The sequence below is a fragment of the Oncorhynchus masou genome, chromosome 12, assembly GCF_036934945.1.
Source record: "Oncorhynchus masou masou isolate Uvic2021 chromosome 12, UVic_Omas_1.1, whole genome shotgun sequence".
NCBI classification, from domain to species: Eukaryota; Metazoa; Chordata; class Actinopteri; order Salmoniformes; family Salmonidae; genus Oncorhynchus; species Oncorhynchus masou.
The window spans coordinates 82,987,545-83,013,307 of NC_088223.1; the positions used below are offsets into that span (position 1 = coordinate 82,987,545).

Genomic DNA, 25,763 nt, shown 5'->3' on the forward strand with positions numbered 1-25,763 from the left:
ATTCTTACATGGGTATTCCTCTTGTCCAGGTGGGATAGGGCAGTGTGATGGCAATTGCATCATCTGTGGATCTGTTGGAGCAGTATACAAACTGAAGTGGGTCTAGTGTGGCAGGTAAGGTGGAGGTGATATGATCCTTGACTAGTCTCTCAAAGCATTTCATGATGACAGAAGTGAGTGCTACTGGGCGGTAGTCATTTGGTTCAGTTATCTTTGCCTTCTTGAGTACAAGAACAATGGTGGCCATCTTGAAGCATGTGGGGACAGCAGACTGGGATAGGGAGCGATTGAATATGTCCGTAAACACTCCAGCCAGCTGATCTGCACATGCCTTGAGGACGCAGCGAGGGTTAACACGTTTAAATGTCTCACTCACGTTGGCCACAGAGAGGGTGGGGGCGCAGTCCTTGTTAGCGGGCTGCGACAGTGGCACTGCATTATCCTCAAAGCGGGCAAAGGTGTTTTGTTTTCTGGAAGCGAGACGTCCTTGTCCGTAACGTGGCTGGTTTTCTTTTTGTAGTCTGTGATTTCCTGTCGACCCTGCCATTATTGGAATAAATGACCAAACTATAAAACTAGCTAGCCAGCTATGGGTAACTGTAGCTAGTTACCTGGCAGGAGTGCTAGTTAGATACATTAGCTTACTAGGTACATTAATAGCTTTAGGTCGGTTGTTTTTAAGCTCAACTTCAAGACTTCCACCAAGGACGTTGCCCCTCCGATCATCACTTTCTCTCGCTTAGGCAAGGGACATTTAAGGTACACTCGGATGTGACAATGTAAAATGTAATTCGAGGGTTTAGGGCCAATGCCTGCGTTTCAAACTCAAAGTAGACAGCCCTTAAACCCTCAGCCCTTGGGGGAATCCCCGCGGACATATTTGTCATCAGTACAAAATGTATTTTTATTTGATTGAACCCTTATTTTACCATGGAGAGTTGACTGAGAACACATTCTCATTTACAGTAACGACCTGGGGAATAGTTACAGGGGAGAGGATGGGGAATGAATGACCCAATTGTAAACTGGGGATGATTATGTGACCATGATGAGCCAAGCAAGGGAAGTTCGCAACGTAAGCCCCTCAGCCCTCATTTCTAATAGTTTGCGAGTGTACAATTATGTTCACTTCGGGGCCTGAAACGCCCCATAATTCAATTTGCGATGATTGTACATCCCCTAAAAAAAATATGCCAAAACGTTATACCTCAATGTCAATATTGAGTCAACATACAAGTGTAAGTAAAAACGAATGTAAATAAGTTAGAAATTGTGCTATTAATGCACAAACACGTCTCATAAAAGTAATTACGTTTTTGTTTGGTTAACTTTTGGAAATTGTAGAAATAAAACCTTGTCCTTCGGAAGTAGCTAGGCAGGCTAACTGTATTTAGCTAATTAATTTGCTAGCTATCAGACATTAGACGCATAATAATAATTATATAGTTAATATAAGTAGACATGCAATCATAATTGACTGTAGAGTATATAATGCACCCACAAGCTTCCGGTGGCTGAAAAAACAATCATCGCGGGATGAACGAGTGACAAATTTCCTGGCAAGGGCGGTCCATTTAAAAATCATTCCTTCGTCCATCGCCCCTTACCCTGCAAGTGTATACTCGTCAGACGTTATGGAACGTCACTAGAAGTGTCCACTTATTTTGAGGGCTGAGGGGATTGGGTGTGTCTTTTAAGTGTTTGGAATGCTGCCATTGTTTCTTGTTTCTGTTCTCGGTCAGTTTTTCACTTCTTAACCACGTCGGTCAACAATCATCCACAACGAAGATGGCGGCTTGCAGGGAGACGAGACGTAACTGGACAATTCACTGTGCATTTGCTGTGTTTATCTTGTTCGAACTATTTCCTCTCAACTGTATTTCGGCACCGCTGGAACCCGAAAACGGTATGTTTAATATTCACCATGAAGTTGCCATGGAATATTTATGTTTAGTTTTATTTTGGGAGTATTCCAACTCGAACTACACCTACATTTTCTCTGAAGAAACATAAAATAACATTAAAGTAAAAAAAAAAAAAAAATCACTACATGAATTTTGTTTCAAAGTTAAAGTACTTAAAATGAATATAAGGTCAGGGGTTACAATTGTACAAACCTATGATAGCATTGTAAGAATAGTTTTTTTTGGTTGACTAATTCTAGAGATGATTAAATATTGGATTTCAAGTAAAACTATTTTGCATTTGGGGACAAATTTCATATACAATTTACGAGATAATGAAGAAATTAAGGACGAATTCAGTCGTTTCATTTGAATAATAACATATGACATCTTTCATTGTAAATACATGGGTCTTATTAATTAAATTAAAACTGTAAATACTTAACTCGCTCCAAATTAACTGGAGTCACACTCATAAATGTGTATAATAGTTTCCACTTTACCACAGAAAAGGCATATGTCCTCTTAAGTCCATGAATTTAGACAAGTTAAGTTATTGCAAGATTTAAAGTTAATTTATTTTACTTGATTTGATATAGAACATTTGAGGGAGCAACCAGGCGTTCCTCCATTCAATTTCAGTATATGCATTCCAGAAGAATTTCACTCCAGGAGAGATATTACTTTTAACTCCAAATCTTAATAATGTGTTATTACATTTATTATCCAGCAGGGAGCAACCTAACAAATTGTGCATATCTTGACATGTTCTCTGAAACACAGATGAGATTTCATTGAGTACGTCAAGGTATTGCTTTGCATGTAGAATTAAATTCTTTATTATGTACTGGTAGTTATGTTTCTATTAATTTTCTATAAGAGTATATTTCCTCGTTTATCAAATCAAGGACAAATATAATATTTCTTTCAAACCACTTAGGTAAGAACATGGACTTGTTTTTAACAACAATATCTTTGTTGTTCCACAGAAGTGCCTTGTGTGGGGAGAAGTTGTGAACATAATATAGTTTCCAGGCTAAAAGGGCTTGTTCATGAAATTTGGACAGTTTGATGGGTAATTTTGCTGGAGAATAGTTGCATTTCCACAAATTGAAGACTACCCAATTTCATAAAAATATGACAGGGAAAGAAGTACCATATACATTCAGAGCTAAGTATACATCCTTTTTATCCAGTTTACCTGAAAGGTATTGTTATCAATTAAATCTAGCACTTCAAGCCCACCATCAGCTCTTTAGTTTGATATTAGACTTACGTTTTTTTTATTTTAAATAAAGTCTAGGGATGTTTCATTGATATCCTTGCTGGTTTGATCAGCTACAAATAGCGATAGAGCAGGGTAGACAACGTCAGACCCTCTGCTTTGAACAATAAAACCCTTCCAATAATAGAGGTCACGCAGGAACCAGTTATTAAAGAGGGAGTTAATTTTCTTTATTCTCTGAGAGAATTTGAGATGTTGATGGAAAATGTTTTTGTTTTTTTTGCCATGTGCACCCCTAAATATTTCACATTCTTTCACTGGAATATTCAACAGATTGGTAATATGAGTTATGTATGTATAATATTTCGCATTTATTGAAGTTAAGATGCAGAAGAGAATGATTTTATAATAAGTGCAATAGCAACTTGATCCTTGTCTTTTAGAAACAGAGCTGTATTGTCTGCTAATTTAGATTTGTATTTATTTTCCAAATATTGAAATACCCTTTTAATTCAGGGTTGTTTAAAATTCTAGTAGATAGTAATTCTACAACTAAAAGGAATAAGAAAGCTGAAATAGGGCAACCCTGGCATACACTATGGTGAATATGAAATATCTTAGATGTTTTACAGTCCCGAAACCAGAAGTGTACAACGTATGTTTTAGGAATTTATGTTCAATTGTATCAAATGTTTACAACATTTGAGGAATAAAATAATAGCCTTTGAGTCAATTGAATCAGCGTAATCAAGTCTAAAGCTAACCTAATGTTACAGCTGATCTGGCGACCTTTCATGAAACCTGTTTGGGTTTCATTAATGAGGTGGTTTTGGCCCATTTTTAAGTCTATTAGCATATGCAAATGTTTATAATATGTATTTAATAATTGAATAGGTCTAAAATGATCTATGGAAAAGGGGATCTTTATCAGGTTTTGGTATTAAGGAAATAACCCCTTGTTTCATGGTAGTCATCATCGCCGCTAGACATTCTAGCAACATGTTGAATACTGGTCCCTCTAAATGTCCCCAACAGTGTAAATAATATTCCACAGAAAGACTATCTGTTCCAGGTTCTTTGCCCTTCTTCATATATTTAAGAGCATCTCTAATCTCTACTATGGAAAACTCATCTTCACATATGGACCTGAACTCATCAGAAATAATTGGAACATGATCATGGACATTTTCCATAAAATGTTCACATTCTATTAAAATTAGATGTATACAGATTTTCATAGAAAGAATCAAGGCTAGAGATGATCTTATGGGTCTTTACACAAGGTATATTTAATGTAGAAAGAGATTCTCTCCTAGTTCCTTTTTTCAAGGGCCAAAAAAAGCTTTTTTTTTCTAAACCTCAAACCCATTTTTAGCTCTTTAGCTATAACTCAATGTACATTTGATCTGTTTCTTCCTCTGCTGTAAGGGTATCCCTTTCTAAAAGAACACGTCATTTATTAACTGTAATGGCGATGTCTTACTTTTGAATTGAAATATTTCTCAATTACTTTCAGGCTTTGGTTCTAAATCATTTGAATTGAACAAGTCTATGGTGAAGTTCTTTATGCTGTGTTAAAAACTGGATAATTTAGGAGTGAATTATTATGTTTCCAGAATCCTCGAATGCCATTGGATTTTTCAGAACAGAACTTCAATAATATAATTTTATGATCAGTCAAAGGAGCATTTTTGACTTCTTGTACATACTGTAAAAGTGGGGGAGAAATGAAACGGATACTTTCTGGATCTGACCATTATTGACTTATTACACCAGGTGTATTCATTTAAGTTTGTGTTAAGGATGCGCCATGGTTCAACCACTCTCAGTTTACTGCAAAATTAGGTGGTGTTACTATTCTGAGATCTTTGAGCTCGTCTAGGTGGAAATCTATCTAAAGAGTTATGAGGTGTTTCATTAAGTCTCCAGCAATTATAAGCCATGTATTTGTATACTTGTTTTGCAGCTCAGTAAGCTTATCAGCAAGATCCAAAAAGAAAGTCTTATTTGAGGTGTGAGAATCAAATAACATTTTATCGGTCACATCCACAATAACATCTGCTAAATGTGTGTGTGTCGCAAAATGCTTGTTCCTAGCTCCAACAGTGCAGTAATATCTAACAATTGTACACAATGAAACACGCCTTATTTAGATTGGAGATTAATATTTTCCATATTTGGACACGACTTTGAAATATCACCTCTAACTTATGAAACAATATCATAGTGCCAGCTGAGTGGTTAGTCCCCTGACTAATAAGCAGTATTTCCCCATTGTGATTTCCAAAAACTAGAATCTGAATCGCAGACTGAGTCTCCTGGAGTAGAATGGAATCTACATTTAGTGTTTTGTAAACCCCTGGCATTTAGAGATACAATATTTAGTGCATTGAATTTAAAACGTTGCCTAACCTGACAAATAAAACAATTACAGTGTAGTGATATGAATAACTAGTTGAACTACTAAGCTAGGTAGCTAGTAAGGAAACCTGCGTTTTAGAGAGAACTGGACTACCCTAAACCGAGGTAGTTGTGATCAATCCGATGAACCCGTATTCACATTTACCAACCTGGTGATATAAAAATGACAATCGACTTATTACTTGAGTAATTTAGCTAATTCAACATTTTCAGTTGACTTAGAAAGAATAGGACAACATAGATTAAGTCAATGTAGCTATATACCTGAGCACAGTGTTTTCAAAACATTCAGTACACATGACATACACTTGACGTCCTGGCAATCGATCTTCTTTCCATCAATAAATGCAGAAGGGCTGCTGAAAGATGCTCTCTTCCCTTCTTTTGCATTTTTTCCCACTGGGCAACGTTTTCCCCTTGCAGCAGCATCTTCTGGAGTGAGAGCCTCTTTGATGCGTAGTTCTTTCTCCATGAGAAGCCTGGACTCCTTGGCTTCTTTCCGACAACATTGTAGATTCTTGTTGTGAACCGCATGATGGTTGTCTGCGGAGATCCGTCATCCCTTCACTTTCCCAGGCAGTGTACCACGTCCATGATGTCCGGGAGCTTGTCTCGAATCCTGGGTGCTACTTTGCTGAGGATGTCGATGAAAACGCACCCCATGCAGTTTAAGGTTCCATCTCTGGCTGTGGCGCTGGACTTCCATGACATTCTGTCGCAGCTGGAGATTTCACATATTGCAGTTTGTGTATTTCAGCTTCCATTGTCAGTATTTTCTTTGCTGTGGGTTGACACCTGATTAAGGAGCTGCTGCACAGTGGCTGAGAGCGACTCCATTGATTTGAAAATAGTGTCTTTTCAATGATGGCCAGTTTCTCAAAGATGGCCTTGAGAATGTCAGGGTTGGCAGAACAATTTGACTGCCCTGTATTTGGTAGGAGGGCTCTTACTCTGCGTCGGTGGCAGTGGTGAAAATAAGGATTCTTTTGCCATGAGTTCTGGAAAGTCTTCACGTGGGCTGCATGCTTTTGTTTCGCTGCTAGCATCTGAGGGGAATACTACCTAACCTCCAAGACAGCTACAGCACCCGATGTCACGAAGGCCAAAAAGATTATCAAGGACAACAACCACCCGAGCCACTGCCTATTCACCCCGCTACCATCCAGAAGGTGAGGTCAGTACAGGTGCTTCAAAGTTAGGACCGAGAGACTCAATAACAGTTTCGATCTCAAGGCCATCAGACTGCTAAACAGCAATCACTAACTCAGAGAGGCTGCTGCCTACATAGACTCATATCGCTGGCCACTTTAATAAATGGACCACAAGTCACTTTAATAATAACATATCTTACATTACTAATCTCATATGTATATACTGTACCCTATACCATCTATTGCACCTTGCCTATGCTGCCTGGTGATCTATATATTTACATATTCTTATTCCATCCCTTGAGTCGTGTGTGTGTGTGTGTGTAAGGTAGTTGTTGGGGAATTGTTAGATATTACTGCACTGTCAGACCTCGAAGCACAAGCATTTCGCTCCACTCGCATTAACATCTGCTAAATGTGTATGTGACCAATCAAATTTGAGGTGATAAGGATCTGTTCAGCCATTCCTTGCCTTTTTCAGTTTCTTCTGCCCATGTAGTAGTGTGATGTCAGTGTTTTCCAATCACCTTCTGTTACTTCATATAAGTAATCACTGATTATTGATCATAATCTTCCTAGTTTATTGGGACATATGTTCAACTACACCTGATCAAAGTGATGCCATCTTGGGCCATCTCCACTCGGGCCTCTTTCAAGAGCTCTGAACATCACTGACGTCATGATTTGACCTCTTATTTTCCAGAGTTCCCAGTTGTGTTGAAGGTAGCGTGTGGTGCTTTCAAAACTGGGAACTCGTGATAGAAACAAGGTCAAATCATTACATCAGTATTAGAGGTGCATGGGTAAACTCACTGGGCAAGTCAAGGCAGTAAAAAAGCCATAGTACAACCTATGTTGTGATATTTGCTTAGTTCATACGCCACCGTGATACACAAAAAGGATGTGACAACAAAGACAAGTCACACAGTGGTGGAATAAATTAAAGTTTTGTTTTATCACAAAACCCGAGAGCAACATCTGACAGGTGAAGTCCACAAAGTAAGTATTGCATGTAACAAACAGTTATTTGGCCTGCAACATGGTCAAGCAACTTCTTTTTGACAATTTACTAAACAACTACTGATTTAGAATCATGGAGTTATGTCAAGTCAGCACAAAGACAGCAGGTGCAATGCATCTGCTATTCCAGCACCATTTCAACTTAAACATGATCAGATCAACAAGGCTATATATGCTTACTTTAATATACTGAAAAAACGTAAAGATATAAACAATTTAGTCCAATCAATGTTGCTAAATATCATGTGGCTGTCCAAGGTACTGTGCTAGGACAACCCACATTTGCGCTAAGCTTGCAATCACTCACTCAAATGCTACTGCATCAACATGTCATACTCTTGTTCCAGACAGCATCGGATACAAAGACTACACATACTGAGACAGAGGGGTGCTGTTTCCCTCGCTCGCATGATTTCTCTGGTTATAGTCAGCCACTTCCAAATTGACAGAAAATTAAGGAAACACATATTTGGGGAAGCCTGACTTCCTCTTGGCATCCATGAATACACAACACTGGACTTTAGTTTTCTTCAGGTAAGAAATCAGCTGTACAAAGATGCCAGTTTCCAAGTTGGAGTTCTGATTTGGATAACTTAAATTATTTATCCTAGTTTGTGTGCGCCTTGAGGGTCCTGGACTCTTAATTTCAGGTGTGAGAAAAAGAGGGACTGTCTGACCAGGTGTCCCTCACCATATATCTGAAATAATAATAAGCATCTGTGTCAGTGAAATTGTGTCACTGTTCTCTAAAATAAGAGGCTACACAAGGCTAGACATTTCAACAAGGGTATGACCTTATCTAAGACAGGCCTATAGCTAGTTTCTGGGGTTCTGTCTGCACAAGATTTTAATGTCTGTTTGACCTGACAATGCTGTATTAAAGATTGATATAAAGCTTGTCTTCATGGGAATACTTAAATAAATATATTTATTTATTTTTAACTAGGAAAATTCTTATTTACAATGACAGCCAACCCCCCCCCCCCAAACGACACGCCGCCCTATAGAACTCCCAATCACGGCCAGTTGTGACATAACCTGGGAACGAACCAGGGTCTGTAGTAATGCCTCTAGCGCTGCAATGCAGTGCCTTAGACCGTTGCACCACTCAGGAGGCCAGGAATACTTTCCCAATAGCTTCCTTATTGCCTTCTAAAAGTGACTTACAAAAATCATATTTTGAGAAGAGATCACATTTTGCTAACATCTCTGGCCTTATCGTCTCATAAAGCCACTCTATGTTCCCTTTGTGTGCCATAGCCGAACTGTTCAGAGTTCCTCTTAGGAACATTGCTTGATGCCACATTCAGGGAAAGCGAACCCATGTGGCCTGTTTTTACAGGCATCCAAATTGACATGGCATGGTATCCAATATCCATAAGTGTTCTTCTCTGTGAGAAATCTAACCATTTCCAACAGTAGCCCATACACTGTGTGAGGAGATGCTGGGATTGCCCCAGAGTTTCTTGAGTTACAGAAAGAAAGGTGTCGTCCTACACTGGTGTTTAATGTGTGAGGAGAACAGTATTTCTGATGTAGACGTAGGAGAGATTGATGAGACATTGCAAGAGGGAAGAAATTGTTAGACTTGGGAACATTTCAGTAGACAACATGTTGCGTATTATTGGGATGTCCCTCCCTTTACAAAGCCTGACGGAGGATACTTTCCAGTCATTTACTATTTAGAGGGTGTGTTTAGTCGCAAATGAATGTGTAAGGCGATCGTTGCGACAAAGGCCTCCCTTTTTATTAAATATTTATGCTGGCAGTAGCCTCAGGAATGAATACTCCCTTCATGGGGACCGCTAACTTAGGGGCTCAATTCCTCTGACTTTCCACACCCAGCCAGCTTAACCCTCAGCTTGGACGACGCCTACAAAAGTCCCAGGAGTAAAAAAACAACATATTGACTCTAGTTGAATCGTGTCATTGATTGAGATGGAAGGTGCTAGAACAAAGATCCCCCTCATTAGAAGCCCAACTGAACATCTTGTACACTTGACCTGCATATAAATTAAGCTGGTATTTACTGTACATGCTGTACACTGCACATTTATACAGTGAGAAATGTATACTGAACCTTGGAGGGCAAAGAAAGTAACGGTAGGTCTCATGCAAAGTGATGGCGCAATGACAACCATTGCAGGTCAGACACAGAATGATAAGATGTGTGTCGTGTAAAATTTGATTAGGCCTATTTCACCTGGCTACATTGTTCCAAATGTTCAATTGAATGCGGTGATTGTTTTGAATTCCCATTTCTCTCATTTCCAGATTCAGTTGAGGTTCAACCACCTCTGAATCCAGGAGTTGTTGGTTTGGATCACTCCTTGCCTTTGGCAACCGTCAGCAAGGGTGCAGCAACAGCCGACAGCACTGGTACAACAGACAGCAAGGCAGACACCGTAACTAATGACAAAGCTAGAACATCTATCAATGTTGATAAAACAGCAGTCATTAAGGCTGTAACATCAGACCTAAAGGATGCTGCTGCTACATCCAATGAGAGTGCTACGCCTATCAAAGACGCTACCACACCCATCAAGGATGCTACCACACTTTTAGATGCTACCACACCTTTAGAAGACGCTACCACACCCATCGAGTATGCTACCACACCTTTAGAAGACGCTACCACACCCATCAAGGATGCTACCACACTCAATCAGGATGCACCCATTGATGGCGTTACAGCATATGTCGCACTGGACACCAAAGGGGAGGTTATAGCTGAATCCCCTGCCATTATTAATAAAACAACTGTTGGCAAGGAAGCAGGACAGACTACTCAAGAACTACTTCCCAATCCCACTGATGCAGATGCTGCTGCCACCTTTACCATGGCTGCAGATCCAGCCATCAGCACCATCACATTCAAGCCCACCCTGGAGAAACTAAGCTCTGCCTCCAACACCAAGCTTGTCGGTCACATGAACCCTACAGAGGATGATCAAGAGGACAATCTAGAGTCCCAGGCAGAGACTGACGTGTACGACAGAGAAAATGACGACGATGACGGCGACTATGACCTGGGGCCAGCAGTTAAGGCTTCTCTGAACTTCAACGACGAGGAGGATGACATCATGGTGGACGCAGACAATGAACCGGTAGTGCTCAGACCAGCAGAGAATGCTGGGAAGATAGACGTGCGTATGAAGGACACCAACATCTACACCATCCAGGATGAGGACTCGCACTTCTTCTTCCACTTGGTCATCCTGGCCTTCCTGGTGGCCATCGTATACATCACCTACCACAACAAGAGGAAGGTAAGCAGAGGAAGAATACTTTATTAGTCCATTCAAGACGGTTGTATTCTGCTGTACTGAACCTCATCTTCAACAAAAATATAAATGCAACATGCAACAATTTAAGATTTTACTGTGTTACAGTTCATATAAGGAATTCATTAGACCCTGAACTATGGATTTCACATGACTGGGAATACACATTTATCTGTTGGTCACATACCTTAAATAAAAAGGGTAAGGGTGTGGATCAGAAAACCAGTCAGTATTTGGTGTGACCACCATTTGCCTCATGCAGTGCAACATCTCCTTCACACAGAGTTGATCAGGCTGTTGATTGTGGCCTATGGAATGTTGGCCCACTCCTATTCGATGGCTGTGCCAAGTTGCTGAATATTAGTGTGAACTGGTACACACTTTTGTACACGTCAATCCAGAGCATCTCAAACATGCTCATTGGGTGACATGTCTGAGTATGTAGGCCATGGAAGATCTGGGACATTTTCAGTTTCCAGGACTTGTGTACATACCGTGCAACATGTACTGAGTTTTGTCCTCATCAATCTACACACAACAATCATCCTGATAGCGCTTAGTGCAGTTACTTTTTGGTCTGTATGTATGAAGCATTCTAGAGTAGTTCTAATTTAGGATAATTTTTCCCTTTTTAGAGTATGATTACATGGATAGAGAGGGCCTGAGCCTAGATCAGCTCTGCAACTCAGACGCTTTATGAATACTGGTTTAGGTTACCATTTTAAAAAGGTTAAAAGTCAATTTGAATATCCCCCTCTCTCCAGATCTTCCTCCTGGCCCAGAGTCGGCGCTGGAGGGACGGCCTGTGCTCTCGCAACAATGTGGAGTACCATCGGCTGGACCAGAATGTCAACGATGCCATGCCTTCCCTCAAGATGACTCAAGATTACATTTTCTGAGCAGAGAAGGAAGGCGAAAAGACTGACCTGAATTGAACAAACCTGTTTCCGGCTGCATTATTGACATGCTCGCTTGCCCACAAGCTTGCCCCACTTCCTCTTGCTTCAGGACAATCCTGGACAGGAGGGAGTTTGATGGTACTTCATCTCTGTAATCGATAACCTACACGTTTTTAATGTTCATCCACGTACGTTGGAAATATTACTTTGTTTTGTTAACCATACTCTTGAGTTTTGAAATTATTTATTTGGGTGACAATTACACTGGTCTATATGAAAAACATTCCACCATGTTTAAGCCTTACTGTCTTTTAATATAGTTTTGCTCTCCTTTTTTTGTTGCAGATTACACACACAGAAAATTTGGATGTATAGATTGTCAGAATCAATATCAAGATAAATATGTTGTGATACTTTGCTTGTTAGTAACTAGTTTGCCTAGCAATGAAGGAAGGCTATTTGTAGTTATTAGCCACAAAGCATTTGTAGTTGTAGAAGTTAATATTGTAGGAATACAGTATACTACACCAGCGTTTCCCAAATCCTGTCCTCCAGTACCCCCCCCCAAAACATATTTTTGTTGTGGCCCCGGACATGCAAGCACACCTGGTTTCTACTTGTCAACTAATCAAGCCCTTGACAAGATGAATCAGGTGGGGGGGTACTGGAGGACTGGAGTTGGAAAACTATACTACAATTATAGACCTTTAATTTAAAAAAAAATGCAGATTTTTTTTTTTTTTTACAGCAATACTGACAATTATTTATGTTGTGGTTCTTTCTTACGCTAAATCCATTCTCCCTTGACTTTTGTAGACATGCATGAACACACCACCACATTGATATGGTGGCAGTTATTCCTTATTGTATTTTTCTGTAATCTGGCATTGTACTTGTTTTAACACTTTGCCCAGATTGCTATACACTTATCCCAGGACTGGTCCTCCTTTCTATTTGTTTGGTCCTTCATTATTCTCTTTTTATCAGAAATCTGCACTCTTCATGTGGCCTAATGTGCATGTAAAGCACCACTTGGACACCGATTACCTTAGATCAATCAGCTCTCTGCCACGCTCTGGGGGCATTAGCAATCCCAAATGGCACCCTATTCCTTATGTAGTGCACTACTTTTGACCAGGGCCCTATGGCTTTGGTCAAAAGTAGTGCACTGTGTAGGGAATGGGTTACCATTTGGGACGTAGGCTCAGTCTGGAGGAAACGATAACCACCGTTGCTCACTCGTCATTACCTTAACGAGCCTTCAGTTCTAATGCCATTATCCTGTGACATGAATCCAGAATTATCAATTCTCATGCACTTGTCAATCGCTGTTAAATTTCCACTGTCTCTTCAGTACAGAGAAGAAGCATTAGCCTGAGTGCCAGTCTGTTTATGCTAACGTGCCAACTTGTCACTCATTGTCATGACGAGCATGTTTGCCTTGACAATGAGCGATGGCATTGGAAAGGGCACAAAGGCTGCGTCTACACAAGCAGCCCAATTCTGATATTTTTTCCACTAATTGGTCTTTACACCAATTACATCAGATCTTTTTCAGAGCTGATCTGATTAGTCAAAAGGCCAATTTAATCAACAAAATATCAGATTTGGGCTTCCTGTGTAAACAGCCTAAATCTGGGATGAGGCTAAAACATTGTAAATAGGTGGTGGATTTCAGCTCTGTCAGGAGCTGTGCGCACTCTGGTGTCACGACAATCGCTAAAGCAAGAGATTGAGATGTCATGCATGGAACAGATACGGTGTTGTGTAGCTTTCATATAGCATGTGGTGGATGAACACTGCTTTTGCAATCAACTGTAGAGATTCTATAAAGCACAATTGTATATGGGTCCCTTTGTGTCTCTTGGTAATGCTTCATTTGCTACTAAATAAATGTTAATCTGTTTCTAATTGAATTTCTCCACAGCAGGTTGTAAGAGTCATCAAAAAGTTAGTTGTGTTCATCGTGAAGAGAAATTAATGCTTTTTATTTTTACATTTTAGTCATTTAGCAGACGATCTCGCCCAGATTGAAAGCTCCATGCTCTACTAACTGAGCCACACGGGAATTCATGTATGTGGAAATGAGCCTGTCATGACCACATGACTTTACAGTAACTCCTAAATCATTCAATTGCTAAAGTTGTCTTGCATGATGACAGAAATATACTTCGCTCTGAGTTATACAGGTCGTATCTTTGTTCGTTGATTTATGCCAGCTCCCGAGTGAGTAATCCTGAATCCTAAACGGTGTCAATGGCAGGGGTGGGAAATTCCAGTCCTTGGGGCGAGATTGGTGTCACACCTGACTCCAATAATCACCTAATCTTCAGTTTAGAATGCAATTTGATTAAGCAGCTGTGTTTGGTAGGGATGTGTGACACCAATCGGGCCCTCCAGGACTGGAGTTGCCCACCCCTGGTCAATGGCATTATGACCTTTCATGGTTCTGCATGGGGCTGCAGTTAGCCTATTGGTTAGAGCATGTCAAACTCATTCCATGGAGGGCCTACTGTCTGCAGGTTTTTGCTTCTCCCTTGTGCTTGTTTGATGAATTAAGGTCACTGATTAGTAAGGAACTCCCCTCACCTGGTTGTCTATGTTTTAAATGAAAGGAAAAAACTAAAACCTGCAGCCATGGCCCTGCACGGAATGAGTTTGACACCCCTGTGTTAGAGCGTTGGGTTAGTAACCGAAAGGTTGCTGGTTGAGTACCTGAGCCGACAAGGTGAAAACTGTCTGTGCCCATGAGCAAGGCACCTACAGTAACCCTAATTTGCTCCAGGGGTCCCTTACTACTATGGTTGATCCTGTAAAACAACACACTGGATGTGTGTAGTGAAATGTATGTGATGATAAAACACATTCAAACATTTTTTATTAACTGAATGATGACATTACTGAGAGAGCTTGATATGAGTTGGGCCCTATGGGTCGGTCTTGAGGGAGGTAAAGGGCCTGTTCTATAGATAGACATAAGGCTGCAGTTGGTCACATCACCACTGGATGGCAGTAGAGGCACAACTCAGTGATGTGCAGATGAAACAGCACCTACGCTTGAGAACATTCAGAAGGGCACTTCTGGGAAGCTTCCAACTAAAGTAAAAGAAAAGAACTTGGTAACTGTTTTAGCTTGAATGGATATGCCTATCATCCTAAAACCTGGCAAGCACAGAGTAGGCTAATTAATAACCATGTAAGTAAGTAGAACTTACTTAATTATTTACATGGTTGATTTCATGAACCCCCAATGCTGTCAATTGAAGTGAAACCAAAGATTCCATTGCTTCACAAAAGCACATGATAGTGGGTAAATAAAAAAACAAATTGGCAAAGCGTTGACAGAATGTAAACCCGAATCTGCAGTGATATTGCTAAGGTCATGCAGGATGGTTGATTAAGGCTGATATTGGGCATTTTTGTTTCTTTATTTTGGTCTGCAGGGGGGGGCTCCCCATGCTGATAGGTCAATATATGGACTGGAAACCGGGGGGCAAGCCTCCCTCCGCAGATAGATGAAACTACTGGAATACAGCCAATGCTTATCAAAGCACACATATCAGATGTATATGTTTTGGCTGTTGCTTTATCTTCCCAGGGAGGTCAAGGTGTGCCTCATTGACAAGCTAGCTAGGTGTCAGGGCCTGTTGGAGAAAGGTTGCTGTTGTAGGCAATAGTTAGGACATTATATTTTCATAGGTGCTGTGTTTCTGGATGCAGGCCCTGCCCAGGAACATGAGGAAAACACAAAGAACAATGATTTGAGGGCCAGTCCGCAACCCCCCCCCCCCAAGGTGCCAAATATATATACAGTGGGGCAAAAAAGTATTTAGTCAGCCCCCAATTGTGCAAGTTTTCCCACTTAAAAAGATAGGAGGCCTGTAATTTTCATGATAGGCACACTTCAACTATGACAGACAAAATGAGAAAAAGAAATCCAGAAAATCACATTGTAGGATGTTTAATGAATTTATTTGCAAATTATGGTGGAAAATAAGTATTTGGTCAATAACAAAAGTTTATCTCAATACTTTGTTATATACCCTTTGTTGGCAATGACAGAGGTCAAACGTTTTCTGTAAGTCTTCACAAGGTTTTCACACACTGTTGCTGGTATTTTGGCCCATTCCTCCATGCAGATCTCCTCTAGAGCAGTGATGTTTTGGGGCTGTTGCTGGGCAACACGGACTTTCAACTCACTCCAAAGATTTTCTATGGGGTTGAGATCTGGAGACTGGCTAGGCCACTCCAGGACCTTGAAATGCTTCTTACGAAGCCACTCCTTTGTTGCCCGGGCGGTGTGTTTGGGATCATTGTCATGCTGAAAGACCCAGCCACGTTTCATCTTCAATGCCCTTGCTGATGGGAAGGAGGTTTTCACTCAAAATCTCAAGATACATGGCCCCAATAATTCTTTCCTTTACACGGATCAGTCGTCCTGGTCCCTTTGCTGAAAAACAGCCTCAAAGCATGATGTTTCCACCCCCATGCTTCACAGTAAGTATGGTGTTCTTTGGATGCAACTCAGCATTCTTTGTCCTCCAAACACGAGTTGAGTTTTTACCCAAAAATTATATTTTGGTTTCATCTGACCATATGACATTCTCCCAATCTTCTTCTTGATCATCCAAATGCTCTCTAGCAAACTTCAGACGGGCCTGGACATGTACTGGCTTAAGCAGGGGGACACGTCTGGCACTGCAGGAGTTGAGTCCCTGGCGGGGTAGTGTGTTACTGATGGTAGGCTTTGTTACTTTGGTCCTAGCTCTCTGCAGGTCATTCACCAGGTCCCCCCGTGTGGTTCTGGGATTTTTGCTCACCATTCTTGTGATCATTTTGACCCCACAGGGTGAGATCTTGCGTGGAGCCCTAGATCAAGGGAGATTATCAGTGGTCTTGTATGTCTTCCATTTCCTAATAATTGCTCACACTGATGATTTCTTCAAACCAAGCTGCTTACCTATTGCACATTCAGTCTCCCCAGTCTGGTGCAGGTCTACAATCATGTTTCTGGTGTTCTTTGACAGCTCTTTGGTCTTAGCCATAGTGGAGTTTGGAGTGTGACTGTTTGAGGTTGTGGACAGGTGTCTTTTATACTGATAACAAGTTCAAACAGGTGCCATTAATACAGGTAACGAGTGGAGGACAGAGGAGCCTCTTAAAGAAGAAGTTACAGGTCTGTGAGAGCCAGAAATGTTGCTTGTTTGTAGGTGACCAAATACTTATTTTCCACCATAATTTGCAAATAAATTCATTAAAAATCCTACAATGTGATTTTCTGGAATTCTTTTCTCATTTTGCCTGTTATAGTTGAAGTGTACCTATGATGAAAATTACAGGCCTCTCATCTTTTTAAGTGGGAGAACTTGCACAATTGGTGGCTGACTAAATACTTTTTTTTGCCCCACTGTATATGGATCTCTCTCCAACAGTAACCAGTTAATTGACTACAGAAATGTGTGTTAGAATAACGCTATTACATCAATGTTTGGTATCTATCAGAAGCTTGTCCACTGAGGAGAACTCTAATGCTATTTATATGGGTGTATGGTCTCTGTGGTAACTTGTCAGTACAGGGTGAACTCTAAACTACTCTATTAAAGGGGCTTTATTGTCTTTAGGAACTCTGCCTTATTTGCATTAGGTCTCCTTTAGACCTTTAGCTGCTGTGACATCCTGTGGAGATTGGGCCTGGCTGATCAGGTTACTGTAACTTGGTATCGTTTGATGGGTCAATGGTGGTAGGTTTAGGTTTGAAAGTGTCACCTTGTGTTATGAATGGAATGAAGTGCCTTTGTTCAGTCTCTTATCCTGTCCATGGAGAACGGTTGTATGATCACTATGAAGAATGATTGTATGATCACTATGGAGAATGGTTGTCTGATCACCATGGAGAACGGTTGTATGATCACCATGGAGAACGGTTGTATGATCACCATGGAGAACGGTTGTATGATCACCATGGAGAATGGTTGTATGATCACCATGGAGAACGGTTGTATGATCACCATGGAGAACGGTTGTATGATCACCATGGAGAACGGTTGTATGATCACCATGGAGAACGGTTGTATGATCAATTCTCATTTCATATTAGGCGTCTCTTTTTTCATGTTTTGGCTTGTAACTGTAAGATTTGTATGCCTAGATTGTGAATGCTATGCAACTTAAGCTTTATGCCTTGTATAATGTTATAATTCATTTTACAAAGTAATTAAATACACTTCTATTTTGCAATCACTTCTCATGACCATTTCTTGATCTTAGTCAGCTAAACGCATAATACTTGATTGCACATGGTATCAAATTAAATCAGATAGTCAGGTTTATCAAATGTAGATGGTTAAACATTATTTGACATTACAAGGATATTTGTGGACCAACGTGTGAACGCAGGTGTCATACTTCATTTCTGTCTCCTTTACCAGTATATTTCCGGCATATTTTCTTCATTGCGTCAAAATGTTGTTTCAATTCACAGAGCCATGTAATGGATTCTTATTTTTGATTAAAATTATTTTTATTTAATGAGGCAAGTTAGTTAAGAACAAATTCTTATTTATAATGACGGCCTACCCCGGCCAAACCCAAACCCAGACAACGCTGGGCCAATTGCCCGATGGGACTCCCAATCACGGCCGATTGTGATACAGCCTGGAATCAAACCAGGGTCTGTAGTGATGCCTCTAGCACTGAGATGCAGTGCCTTAGACCGCTTCGCCACTTGGGAGCCCATAACGGATTTTCATATTGTGTGAGACTTTTTAAGACCTACTATTGGTTGATGTTCTTCAGGAAGTGGTATTTACCTTAATTTATGGAAAATTAACTTAGCAAGTATTCCTACCACAAAATGTGACAATTACCTTTTTATTGGTCAAGGGTATGCAGTAAGATGAATATCTCTGACCTCCTCTATCTTCTCTAATTACTTCACTTAGACTTTTAATTTCCTGTCCCTGTCCTAAACTAAAAGTCACCCGGGTGGCATAATCCACTCTGTCTAGAATGTCTAGTCCTATTTGCCTCGTTTGATTTGGGTGTGTTATTTTAATATTAACTACAGCTTTACTGTCCTGAGTTTTTGTCTGGGAATGGGGAAGCCTATAGTGTACAGTGTTGACTCATGGATTTCCTCTTGTTGATTAACGCCACACGTCTTCTTTGCTGTTATGAAGACTGCCTGCCTTCTTCTCTGAGGTACCCATCCCCTGGGGCCTCCCTCACTTCTCTCATTCTGTTGTCATCCTCCCCTTGAAGAATGCCTGTCTTCCTCTCTGAGGGGCCTGTTCCCCTGGGGCCTCCCTCACTTCTCTCATTCTGTTGTAATCCTCCCCTTGAAGACTGCCTGTCTTCCTCTCTGAGGGGCCTGTTCCCCTGGGGCCTCCCTCACTTCTCTCATTCTGTTGTCATCCTCCCCTTGAAGACTGCCTGTCTTCCTCTCTGAGGGGCCTGTTCCCCTAGGGCCTCCCTCACTTCTCTCATTCTGTTGTCATCCTACCCTTGAAGACTGCCTGTCTTCCTCTCTGAGGGGCCTGTTCCCCTGGGGCCTCCCTCACTTCTCTCATTCTGTTGTCATCCTCCCCTTGAAGACTGCCTGTCTTCCTCTCTGAGGGGTCTGTTCCCCTGGGGCCTCCCTCACTTCTCTCATTCTGTTGTCATCCTCCCCTTGAAGACTGCCTGTCTTCCTCTCTTAGGGGCCTGTTCCCCTGGGGCCTCCCTCACTTCTCTCATTCTGTTGTCATCCTCCCCTTGAAGACTCCCTGCCTTCTTTTCCGAGGGGCCCATTTCCCTGGGGCCTCCCTCGCTTCTCTCATTCTGTTGTCATCCTCCCCTTGAAGTCTGCCTGCCTTCTTCTCTGAGGGTCCCGTTTCCCTGGGGCCTCCCTCGATTCTCTCATTCAGTTGTCATCCTCCCCTTCATTACTCACTCACCATCAAAGCACCTCCCTTCCTCTAAAACCCTCCTCCTCCTTTAACAAACTGTTAGCTCAGAGGCTGTGTCGTTAGTTAAATTTATGATGATCAAACGGTTAGATTATAACCCATCATGTCTTGAAAACCTGTCGCATGTCTTGTCTTCTTCAGAAGCTCTTACACATGAGCATCTCCTCTCCATACTGTTAATAAGCGCGTTGGTCCGGTTGCCTCCGGTTCTGTTCTCAGCGGATTGCTTAAACATTAATTGCGTGTGTGTTTCTGCCCGCCTCCAGCTACTGTACTATGCTAAGCCATACAACGTCTGTCCGCATGGTTCTGTCAGACCTACTATGTTAGCTGCCTTAACTCCCTGATTTACTTCTCTCCTTCAGTCCTTTCAGGACAGTGTATTAGCTCCTTTCTCTCTCCTAGGAATCAGTCAGTCTATGCTGTCTGTCGACTCGGGCTATACAAAATCCTTGCTAATCTTTCTACCCGTGTCTGTCTTCAGAGAGTCCTGCAGGATCCATATATCTGTCTTTCACTTTGGATCTGTCTTCCTAGCTCCGTCTCAATCTCTGACTAACTTCTTCTCCTGGTTTTATTTGCTACTTTTGCTATTTCCTTCAGTCTCCGATGAGGTGCAGTTTGTTTCTTGGTATGTCTATGCATTAATTGGATCTTGTGAATATGAATTTGAGTTAAGCTTTGGAGTGAGATTTCTCATAACGGATTAATTTTTTCTCCCATTGTGCTCTTGTAAAAAACTGTTCACTGACACCCTCTACAGTTCTTCCTCAACATCTTGACCCTCCATTTTAAATGTATCAGATCACCTTGTGACAAGGCCGTTTGAATTTCTTGGGGAGCCATGGCCTATGACTTTTTCCAAACACACTGCTTTTCCCTTGTCAGTCACAAACATTAGGAATTAGAAAACAAATGAGTAATTTAATATTATTTCTATGGTCACAATAACATAGACATGCGTCACCATCTGTCCCCCAGGTAATAAAACACCTGAACAGTCTCAGGCATGACTACTGACTAGAATACTGGGAAATCTCAGCATTCTGAAGGAACATCATTAGGATTCCAGTCATTCCCTCTAAGGACTTCCTTCTGGTTGATACAGCTCCTATAAAAAAAAAAGAGGGAATCCATCTGAGCATGTGGGATGGAGGACCGTCGTCATGTCGACGTTGCCTAGGAACGATATATGGATGGAGGTGTGCAAAGGTCACACGCTGCAGCCGACATAAGAATGAAGTAAATTTAAATGTCAGACTGTAATGTTCCGTCCATTGAGCTGGTGCATATTCAGCAAAGGAGGCCCCATACACACCCTCTTCTCCACACCCACACCCTCCTCTCCTCCACACCCACAACCTCCTCTCCTCCACACCCACCTCTCCTCCACACCCACACACTCCTCTCCTCCAAACCCACACCCTCCTCTCCTCCACCTCCTCCTCTCCTCCAAACTCACACCCTCCTCCTCCACACCCTCCTCTCCTCCACACCCACCACACCCTCCTCTCCTCCACATCCACACACTCCACACCCATACCTTCCTTTCCTCCACACCCACACCTTCCTCCTCACTAACCGCTGGGCATTCTCTCATGTAACGGGTCAAACGGGGTCAAACGCAATGCTCCCAAATTATTACTTAACATATTAATTTACAGTTTATGGCCACTGACAGCTAATGAAATCATTATATACTGTGGGGAGAACAAGTATTTGATAACCTGCAAAATCGGCAGTGTTTCCTACTTACAAAGCATGTAGAGGTCTGTAATTTTTATCATAGGTACACTTCAACTGTGAGAGACAGAATCTAAAACAAAAATCCAGAAAATCACATTGTATGATTTTTAAGTAATTCATTTGCATGTTATTGCATGACATAAGTATTTGATACATCAGAAAAGCTGAACTTAATATTTGGTACAGAAACCTTTGTTTGCAATTACAGAGATCATACGTTTCCTGTAGTTCTTGACCAGGTTTGCACACACTGCAGCAGGGATTTTGGCCCACTCCTCCATACAGACCAACTCCAGATCCTTCAGGTTTCGGGGCTGTCGCTGGGCAATACGGACTTTCAGTTCCCTCCAAAGATGTTCTACTGGGTTCAGGTCTGGAGACTGGCTAGGCCACTCCAGCACCTTGAGATGCTTCTTATGGAGCCACTCCTTAGTTGACCTGGCTGTGTGTTTCGGGTCGTTGTCATGCTGGAAGACCCAGCCACGACCCATCTTCAATGCTTTTACTGAGGGAAGGAGGTTGTTGGTCAAGATCTCGCGATACATGGCCCCATCCATCCTCCCCTCAATACAGTGCAGTCATCCTGTCCCCTTTGTCTCACCAGACCACATGACCTTCTCCCATTCCTCCTCTGGATCATCCAGATGGTCATTGGCAAACTTCAGACGGGCCTGGACATGCACTGGCTTGAGCAGAGGGACCTTGCGTGCGCTGCAGGATTTTAATCCATGACGGCATAGTGTGTTACTAATGGTTTTCTTTGAGACTGTGGTCCCAGCTCTCTTCAGGTCATTGACCAGGTCCTGCCGTGTAGTTCTGGGCTGATCCCTCACCTTCATCATGATCATTGATGCCCCACGAGGTGAGATCTTGTATGGAGCCCCAGACTGAGGGTGATTGACCGTCATCTTGAATTTCTTCCATTTTCAAATAATTGCTCCAACAGTTGTTGCCTTCTCACCAAGCTGTTTGCCTATTGTCCTGAAGCCCATCCCAGCCTTGTGCAGGTCTACAATTTTATCCCTGATGTCCTTACAGCTCTCTGGTCTTGGCCATTGTGGAGAGGTTGGAGTCTGTTTGATTGAGTGCGTGGACAGGTGTCTTTTATACAGGTAACGAGTTCAAACAGGTGCAGTTAATACAGGTAATGAGTGGAGAACAGGAGGGATTCTTAAAGAAAAACTAACAGGTGTGTGAGAGCTGGAATTCTTACTGGTTGGTAGGTGATCAAATACTTATGTCATGCAATAAAATGCAAATTAATTACTTAAAAATCATACAATGTGATTTTCTGGATTTGTGTTTTAGATTCAGTCTCTCACAGTTGAAGTGTACCTATGATAAAAATTACAGACCTCTACATGCTTTGTAAGTAGGAAAACCTGCAAAATCAGCAGTGTATCAAATACTTGTTCTCCCCACTGTATATATATGCAGACTGATGGGCAGCGGATTTTTTTGTCCTCAATGTTTTGGACTGAATTGCATTTTGGGAGCTTTTTAAAAAGTGAATCGACTTGTTTGTCATGTGTTAAGTGAACTCTAGTGCCTTGCTGACAACTTCTTTCTCTTCTAGCGAGAAGTAATTAAATGTGACACCCAGCTGGTTAGAAAAGCTAAGATTCAGCTCTTGTTAACATTTTTTGAACCATGTGTGTATTGTAGTTGGACAGAGGTAGATCCTCAAAAAGTTCTACAGCTTGTGAATATACCAGGCGGTGTCAGAGCAAAGCCCTAAAAATTGCCAAAAACTCCAGTCACCCAAGTCATGGACTGTTCTCTCTGCTACCGCACGGCAAGCGGTACCGGAGCACCAAGTCTAGGTCCAAAAGGCTCCTTAACAGCTCCTACCCCCGAGCCATAAGACTGCTGAACAGCTAATCAAATGGCCACTAGACTATTAACATTGACCCCCCCCTTTTTTTCTATGCTGCTGCTACTCACTGTTGATTATCTATGCATAGCCACTTTACCCCTACCTACATTTATATATTACCTCAATTACCTCCACTAACCTGTACCCCCGCACATTGACATGGTACCTGTACATTATTGTTATTTTATTGATGCACTTTTATTTTTTACTTTAGTTTATTTGGTAAATATTTTTCTTAACTCTTCTTTTTCTTAAAGCTGCATTGTTGGTTAAGGGTTGGTAAGTAAGCATTTCACGGTACGGTCTACACCTGTTGTATTCGGCGCATGTGACAAATAAAATTAGCGACTACAAGCAGCGACTGTTTGGAGGACTGTTGCAGGAGTGTACTGCATGCCTGAGAGGAGGACTCCACTCTGAATTGTAGAGTGAGAGCAGATGCAGTCAGGGGGGATGCCCGGGTCAGTCTAGACAGCCCTGGAACAGTGGGGCCCATTGATATGATTATGTAGCGGTGGCAGTGCTGTCAGTGGTAGGTGGCGAGAGCACCAGGAGGCAGCGTTTGCTCTGAGCATGCTGCATGGAACCCTCCACAGGCCTTTTGCATTGCTTTAAATAATGAATTCATTCATGTTGAGAGTGAGAGAGAGAGAGAGAGAGAACAAACAACAGAAGATTGTGAACTGAACTTTACAGGACAAATAGTTTCTGAACACAATTTTGATTTCAGTGTAACTTTTATTTTTTCTTCAATAAGAACCACTGCTGTGTTAAAAGCGAACCCCCACCCCTCCATCCAATCTCTGATATTGGTTTTCTGCTTCCTCTCCTCTAGCTGCAGTGATTACACCAAAGGTAATCCAAAGACATTCATCTAGCCTGGCTTTTAAGGTTTTTAATTGTTTACAATGTTTTTAATTGAAAATATGTTTTATATGTAGATGGTTGATCTATACATATTGATACAGATGCTGCTTTTATTATGGTGAAGAAGGCTTTGATACAGGAGTCTCTTCTCCTGTATCTCCTGCATTCACCTGTTGTTGCTAAGGCAGAACTGTGTAATGATTTCTGTATGAAAAGCCCTCCCCTCCCTTGTCTCTTCACATGCAGCTCAGCTCCTAAAAGGCCATTACGAGTCCCCGATGGGTTTCATCACTTAGGGAGTGATCCAATTGCAGCCTATTCCTTATGTAGTGCATGACTTTTGGCCAGGGCCCATAGGGCAACATGAATAGGACGAAGCCCCTGACTGTAGAAATTAAACGCCAGACAAGGGACACCCACTTCTCACAGATTCCACCTGATTGGTCTGTTGTTACTGGCCGTTTGTTGAAAGGTGACACGTTGTCATGGCTTCCGTTAATCCACTCACACAGCCGCCGTGTCCAGTCCACATTCCATCAAACGATAAACGCTCGCCTCGCAAAGCCCCTTTGTGATTGTCCTCAATAGCACTATTGTCTGCCAAAGTTGCCAATAAAATATGTTATTAAGTAAGTGCTGATGGAATCGATAGGGGTGGAGGAGGGTGGATTGGATTCTCTTCCCTGTTTTCAGAGTGCTTTACTTTTCCCTTCTTCAGTGACTGTACATCGGCCGCTCTTGTGGTGTTTTGGGACAGGCATTACGTTAGACAGGTGCTAACAAGAAAATACACAACACAGTGGAGGACAGGATGCAGCCAGAGCTCTGTGAAGAGGGTAACCAGGGGGGATAGAGGATGAAGTGAGACATTAGGTTCGTCAGGAAAGGTAAATTAAAGCCACTTAAATGGCATTCTGTTAATGGTTTAAGACAGAGGATTAATCAAGGTGTTAGTGCATTATTGCTCATTACTGTAGAGCCTCCATGTATTGCACTGGGCTGGCAAGGCACAGCTCTATGATGTTATGGGCTGCATCCCAAATGGCATCCTATTCCCTATATAGTGTACTCGTTTGACCAGAGCCATATCGGCCATTGCCAAAAGTAGTGCGCTATAAAGAGAATAGGGTTCCGTTTGGGACAATACCAAGGTGAACTGAAGCAGTAAAGTTCCTAGCTAATTGACTTTGTTATACCTTGAGTAGGAATATGTACATTTCACAAATTAACACAAGCAGAGGTTTAGCTTTAAGTCTAAATGACCACAACATGAATAACTAAGAATCAGATGGTCAAGACGCTATAAAAGGTGACCAAAACACAATGAATATTAACTCCAATACTAACTGCATTAACTATCAATGTTATCCAATATCCAGACACCTCCAGCATTCACCCAGTCCCTTCGGCTTCCAGATCCCTTT

General features: G+C 41.7%; 1 protein-coding gene across 2 annotated transcripts; it reads left to right on the forward strand.

The window, feature by feature from the left end:
• Window positions 1-421: 421 nt before the first annotated feature.
• On the forward strand, window positions 422-13,810 carry LOC135550949 (trans-Golgi network integral membrane protein 1-like). Of its 2 annotated transcripts, none has more exons than XM_064982238.1 (4): window positions 422-759; window positions 1,743-1,906; window positions 9,996-10,990; window positions 11,770-13,810. In XM_064982238.1, the coding sequence occupies exons 2-4, from the start codon at window positions 1,789-1,791 to the stop codon at window positions 11,902-11,904; spliced, it is 1,248 nt and encodes a 415-aa protein (XP_064838310.1). In that variant the 5' UTR covers window positions 422-759; window positions 1,743-1,788; the 3' UTR covers window positions 11,905-13,810. The 2 variants fall into 2 exon arrangements, with proteins under 2 accessions (XP_064838310.1, XP_064838309.1); XM_064982237.1 differs by lacking the exon at window positions 422-759 and having other exon boundaries at window positions 767-1,906; window positions 11,770-11,909; window positions 12,134-13,810.
• The last annotated feature ends 11,953 nt before the right edge of the window (window positions 13,811-25,763 follow it).